Source organism: Apis dorsata, unplaced genomic scaffold, assembly GCF_000469605.1.
Source record: "Apis dorsata unplaced genomic scaffold, Apis dorsata 1.3 scaffold_935, whole genome shotgun sequence".
In the NCBI taxonomy this organism is placed as follows: domain Eukaryota; kingdom Metazoa; phylum Arthropoda; class Insecta; order Hymenoptera; family Apidae; genus Apis; species Apis dorsata.
Genome location: NW_006264045.1, coordinates 629,285 through 636,272, shown reverse-complemented (window position 1 = coordinate 636,272; position 6,988 = coordinate 629,285). Strand labels below are relative to the sequence as shown.

The 6,988-nt window shown below is 21.1% G+C and overlaps 1 protein-coding gene across 3 annotated transcripts in view; it reads right to left on the bottom strand.

The window, feature by feature from the left end:
• LOC102680589 (centrosomal protein of 290 kDa-like) overlaps positions 1-5,442 on the bottom strand; it is a 23,950-nt gene extending 18,508 nt beyond the window's left edge. For all 3 annotated transcript variants that reach the window (XM_031514229.1, XM_031514230.1, XM_031514231.1), the window contains exons 1-13: positions 5,094-5,442; positions 4,799-4,883; positions 4,561-4,607; positions 4,388-4,474; positions 4,185-4,320; positions 3,952-4,088; positions 3,640-3,878; positions 3,434-3,566; positions 3,175-3,365; positions 2,961-3,102; positions 2,640-2,877; positions 2,219-2,384; positions 379-1,722 (exon numbers count right to left, since the gene is read on the bottom strand). In XM_031514229.1, the coding sequence (XP_031370089.1) occupies positions 379-1,722; positions 2,219-2,384; positions 2,640-2,877; positions 2,961-3,102; positions 3,175-3,365; positions 3,434-3,566; positions 3,640-3,878; positions 3,952-4,088; positions 4,185-4,320; positions 4,388-4,474; positions 4,561-4,607; positions 4,799-4,883; positions 5,094-5,273 (3,125 nt within the window). In that variant the 5' untranslated portion in view covers positions 5,274-5,442. The remainder of the gene's footprint in view (positions 1-378; positions 1,723-2,218; positions 2,385-2,639; positions 2,878-2,960; positions 3,103-3,174; positions 3,366-3,433; positions 3,567-3,639; positions 3,879-3,951; positions 4,089-4,184; positions 4,321-4,387; positions 4,475-4,560; positions 4,608-4,798; positions 4,884-5,093) is intronic.
• Positions 5,443-6,988: the final 1,546 nt, after the last annotated feature.

Sequence of the window (6,988 nt, the reverse complement as noted above, 5' to 3'; positions counted from 1 at the left end):
TTAATTTATAATATATTAATTAATAAATTATAATATAATATATTAATTTATAATATATTAATTAATATAATAATTTTATATTTCCACTTACTTTTATCTTCTCGCAATTAGTTAATTTTTTATAAAAACTTAATTTATTCTTACACAACTGTAAATATTAATTTTAATTATTAACTTAAATAATTTATATTTATACTATAAAGATTAAATACAGATATAATGATGACAATTTTAATTACACTTTGTTAATATCTATTTTGACTACTCATTTATTTACTTTTGTCCCTAATTGTACTTTAGAATATAAAAAAATTAATGAAATTTCACAAAATAATTGTCGTTAAAGAAGATAAAACAATTTTCTAAATAGAATTTCACCTGCAACGATTATCACATTGTTTTCGGCAATCTTGCACGAAAGTGCGCAACCCTTCGCAAGTTGTTCTTGATTTATCAAGTTCTTGTTGCAAATAGGATACTTCGTTTTCTAATTTCGCTTTCTGTGCATTTAAATCCATTTCTATTATATTTTTACTAGCTAATTCGAAATCCAATTTCGAAATTGTAGCTTTATCTTCACTAATTGCTTGTAAATTTAATATGTGATGTCTAAGATTGTCCAATTCCAATATTTTTAACGAATTTAACGAATATTGCTGTTTGACTTCTTCTTGAGTAATCTGCAAATGTTTCTTCAAATTTTCAATTTCTACTTGAAGCTCTAAATTATTATCTTTTATTGCTGGTACTTTTTTATCGTTCAATTGCTCAGATTTCTCAAAATGCAAATCTTTAGATAATTTTTTGTGCAAAATAATTAATTCTTCTTGTAATTCAGATTTCGCAGCAATTACATCTTTAAGATCTTCTTCGCATTTTGACAATTGGATTTGCAAGATTTCATGTAAACTAGTCACATGATCTGCTCTTTGCTTTTCTAAAAGTTCTTTCGCTTGAGCTTCCTTTAACTTTTCTATTAAATCTTGATCATTTTTGTAATCAATTTCTTTCTGCAAATGATCTATAAATTGATTTTTTTCTTGTTTTAACAATTCTAATTCTTTTCTTAAATATTGTATCTCATTATCATTCTCTAACATCAAATTATTCTCCATTAAATTACGGAAACGAATATTTAATTCTTCATGTTTCTCTTTCATTTCATTATAAATAGTAGAACTGACTGTATTGAACAAATTACTTTGTAATATCAAAATCTCTTGTTCGAGAATCTTATTATGTTTATTGGAATCTGCTAATGATTTACTTAAATAGCTCTCATTCTTTATTGATTCTTTTTTATCTTGATAAGCTTTTGTGATTTCTTTGTTTAATAATTGTTGAAGAGCAATAACTTTTCTATTCGCTATTAGAACCTCGCTAGAAGCTTCTACATATTCTTTGGTTTTAATCATGTAAGCTTTTCGAATTTCATCCTCACCCTCTTCCAATATCTTTGCACTCTGTTCATAAACATCAAATTGAAGTTTTAATTTTTCAATTTCATTTTTAAGCTCATCATTTTGTTCTAATAACAAATTCTTTTGCTGTTCCCATTCTTCTGTCTCACTTTTGTATGCTTCTTGCAAATTTTTCATTTCAGTAAGATATATTGATATCTTTTCGCTATCAGATTCTTCAATGTTTCGATAAATCTTATCAAAATCATCATTGTTTAAAATTAATTTGTGCAATATATTATCTTTTTTTTGCAATTCTTTTCTGCAATTATTTATATTTTATAATCATAACTTTTTTAATTATATCAAATTATAATAATTAGATGTTATAATACAATAAAAAGCTTAGAAAAAATGCGTTTCCTTTGATATTATTCAACTTTGAGAATTAAAATTATTCTTTAAAATTCTCAAATTCTCAATTGTTAATATTATAATTTAATATACATGCAATAATTAATTAAAAAGTTTTTTAGGAAAAGAAAAATAAAATATAAAGATAATAATTAATACTTTACTTTATAATAATGGTAATATAATTATATAATAATAGCAATAATAAATATAATAATGATAATAATATTAATATATTTTATATTTAATAGAAAAATATATTATTAAATAAATTTAGATAGAAAAATATTTTATTTAATAAATTAATCTCAAATATAAATTATCATTTTACAAAATTCTATAAAAAAATAAAATTATATTTCTCAAATCGCCATAGCCATAATTATATATATATAAATATCTACCTTAATTGTTTAAGTTGGTCCCTCAATTCAGTATTGCTACCTTGCACAACATTCAGATGCTCTTGCAATCTCATTGCAGGATGATACCATCCTGCTAAATGTCTCACATCTAAAGCTTCTAACAACCTTTCTAAGATACTAGACTGTATTTCTACATTACTTTTTCCTGAGGTATTAAATAATTAGTTATCTGTTTAATTTATAAATGGATGATAATATAATAATAATATAATATAATAATATAATGGAATGATAAAAAAAAATGAAAAAAAAATGAAAAAGTTAGTATACGTGTATTTAATAATTTATGTGTGTTATTAAAAATAAAGATAAGAAAAAAAGAATCAAAAAGAAACTTTATCGTGAAAAAAGAAAACATTTGTGCATCATTAAAGTACCATTAAAAGTAGCGAAAATTCACCATCTTGGTTCCGAATACTATCCAGAATTTCGTGCATTCCTGATCTTAAGGCTTCATTTTCTTCTATAACCATCTGCATATTTTCTTGTAGCTCAGAAATATTTAATTTCGAATGCCACGTAGGCGTAGATTCTGCCAGTTTGGTTGAATGGAAAAATTCAGTAGTCTCGTTTGTAGTAGTATTTGAAAAATCTAATTCTTTTGAAGTCCTACATAATTTATATTTTAATACTCTTATCTAAAATATTTTAAAGTAATTTAAAAAAATATTGTTTTCTAAATTAATAAAAAAAAATATTATTAATGTTATTGATTTCTTACATCTGATTTTAATTCTAAGTTTTCCTCGATCAGCAATTTATTTTGTTGTAATAACTCTTCCATTTTCTTTTCTTGTTCTTTACGTTTCGCTAAAGCATGTTCAATTGATACAGATTCATCTTCCGGAATACCTAATTTTTCCCTATAATTTGCACTATTAAATATATGCAATAGAAAAATTTCGAAAAATGCATGAATATGTATAATTAACTACCTAAGAGTTATAATTTCCATTTCTTGATAAGAATTCAACATTTCTAATTTATTCACAACATTAATTAAGTCTTTTATATATGCATTCTTATTTTCCAAATCATTTTTCAGATCTTTTATTTCATTCAATGCATCTGTTAAACTTTGATTTTCGTCCTCATATTTTTTTAATGTCGCTAATACTTCGCATAACTAAATAAAATAAAATATTTTTAAAATTCAAAAAATGCATCTGATAAATTAAGAATATCTACACTGACTTTACTACTTCTTGATTCAGCATCTTCTTCTGCTTCGTTCAATTTAACTTGCAATTTGGAAATTTGTTCATTCGCATTTTGTAATTTTTTTAACAAATCCCTTTCTTCTTTTTTTTTGTCGCTTTTTTTTATTCTAAAGGAAATACCAATAAAATTTTAACTTTTAATTTATTGAACATCTTTATTTTTTTAAAATATATACATACTTTTGTGCATCTATTTTTAATTTTTCTATAAGAGTTGCACTTTCATTAATTTCAATTGTGGCTTCAGTTAATTTGGTTTTTAATTCAACTATAATTTTATCGCGATGATCTATTTGTTCATTTAAATAAATTATTTCGCTTTTATTTTGTTCTTTAGCAGAAACAACAGATTGTACTAATGATTGGGATAAATTTTCTTTTAATCGCAAAATTTCTTTGTCTTTTTCCTCTAATATTATCTAACAAATTATCATAAAATATAATAATTTTATTTTGAATTAGCAATAAGAAAATTATTATATCTCTATGTACCTTCCATTCATTAATTCTAGCATCAATTGCTGTACTAAAATCATCTATTGCTTTATCTCTATCTGTTTGCTGAGTTGTAATTTCCTCAATTTGTCTAACTAATGCAATATTTTCACGTTCTAAATCAGATATTTTTTCTGAAATTAATATATAATACTATTAATATGTAATAAAATAATCTAATTGAAAACTTGTGTCTATTATGTCTATTTATTTTACTTCATCATAATAACCTTTATATTCAATAGATTTAATTTGAGCAGAATTGAGTTCTTCTGTCATTTCATTCATTTTTTCTGTTGCATCTTCCATTTCTTGAGTTAATGTTGTTAAACGTTCTTTTAATACCATATTATCTCTTTCTGTATTCTGTATATAAAATATATCAAAATATATCAAAATATTGTTTTTCTCTATTTTTTTTATCCAAACTCACCTCCAATTCTGTCATAAGAATTTTTATTTTTTTATTTTTTTCTTGCAAAGCATCATCATAATCAATATTTTCAGATATATCTATATGCTTAAAACAAATAACAAAAATAATTTTACAAGATACTACAAATATATTATATATATTTTTATTATATATTTAATCAAATATCTTACTTTAGATAATTCAGCAGTTTCATGTTTTGTATCAGATACATCCCATTCTATCACATAAAATGTTTTTTATTATAATTGTAATATAATATTAATTGCAATATAATAACATTATACAAATATTGCATATTAAATTAATATAATAGGTTTAGTAGTATAAGTTTAATATAATAAATATAATAGTTTAATTAATAATAATCATTATTTAATTTAAATTTTATTTTAAACACAAACAATTTACCTTTTCTCTTACGTTTAGCAGGTTCAGGTTTTAAAGAAGAAATTGTTTGTTTTAATTGACCACATTCTAAGAGTAATGATTCTACCTATTGAGCAAGTAAATTTAAAAATATTATATTAAATAATACTAATTATTTTTATATTATTTTATATAAGGAAATATGTAATCAAACGAATAAAAATAAAATGCTATTTTTATTAAATAAATATCACATAAATAATAATAAAGATATTCTATAAAGAACAATTTAAGATAATAGCAATAAGATAATAACAATTTAAATAATTATTTTTACTTGATGATCTTTGTATTGCAGTATTTCTTGAGATAGTTTCATTAGAGTTCGTAGGTTATGTATATCACTAATGTCATCAACATCACAGCTAACTATAGCAGGATAAAAATCCTCCATATCATCATCAGTCAATGATGATGGATCCGTTGACAATAAATGATCCCAATCAGTACGACCCATTTTTCACAATGATTTATCAATTATCACCATATATAACCCTACTATTTTAACTAATTATTTTGTTTGAACTTTACAAGTGACGCTTGCCAATCGTTGTTATGGAAACTTTGTTTTGAATTTTCAATTTAAAATCTAGCGAAAACTTAAAGAACTAAAACTAATGAAAATCAAAATTATCATATCATTCTATAATAATAAAAATATTTTGTCTTAGATTGATACTGTATAAATTTATTGAAAACAGAAATCTGAAATTTGCAAAAATTTATATAATTATATATATATTATATAATATTTATATATATTTATATATATATGATTTTATATAATAAAAGGATATAATCAATCCTGTCAATTATATTATTTTTATTTTATGTTATACTTTTACTAAATCATATATGAAAATACATTTATTAATAAATATTAGAAAATATATTGTATAAATAAATTAAGTGTAAGAAAGTGTATATATTTTTCGAATTAACTTCTTGTTTTTACGAATTAACTATAATATATATATAATATATATGTTCCAAAAATATAGAAGCATCCGTTAACTAGAGATTTCTAAGTTAATTTCAAACAACATTTTTCTTTGCAAAAGAAAATTTCGTTATGATTTTGTTAATGAGTTAATGAGTTAACAAAAAACACTAACCAATCATAAAGCGTGTAGTCTAGTCAAACAATAATGATAGCATTGGCTACATGCTCGACCAAGCACGAACAAGTCTGAGTAACATATGTTGAAGAAAAACAAGTCTAAGTTAACATCTAAAAATAACAAGTCTGATATGTGTTGAATATTATAGTTTATTCACTAATTCATGATATAATTTTTCAATATAATTTTTTTATCAATAAAAAAATATTTATTATATTCTTTTACAGAAAAAATAGTGAATATTGTTTTAATCTTACTTGATGCTATATCGATAATATTGGAAGTGATACTAAAGTGATAAAAAATTTTTTGTAAAATTTTGAATTTAACATTCAAAAATCCTTGCAAATATTATTTTTTTATAAAGTGAATCTTTTTATAAAATTTCAATCAAATTGAAAAATTTATTTATAAAATTTCATCGATTTTTAAAAATACAGTTCAAAAATCATTTTTTATTATATATTTTAAGAATTATATATTTTTATTATCTTATGTCATTTTAATTTTAGCGATTCAACATTAACTTTATTAGATTTTTTTTTGATCTGCCCTCACTTAATAACCGTAACTTGATAAATAAGATTGAATGTAACTACTTATCGATAATGATACAAGTAATTATCTTATTTGTATGATTAGAAATGAATAAAATTTTAAAAGATGAAATTTATTTAAATTTTAAAATTTCAATATCCTACTAATAATTTATTAATTTATTAATTTTATAATTGATTAATGATATATGTTAATTTATATAATATTATATTTTTATAATATTAAATTTATTTTTAACTTTATAAAAAATTATCTTATTTAATAATTCATCAATTATTCAATTATTAATTTTAAAAATATTATTATATTTAAAATATATTTATTATTTTATAAATAGTTTATTATATTTAAATAGTTTATTAATATATTTTATATTCTAAAATTTTATACAAATATAAAATTATATTATTTATTTTATATTATTTACAAAAAATTTTAATCAATTAATAATTCTTATATAAATATATAATTTAATAGTTACTTATCTTATATA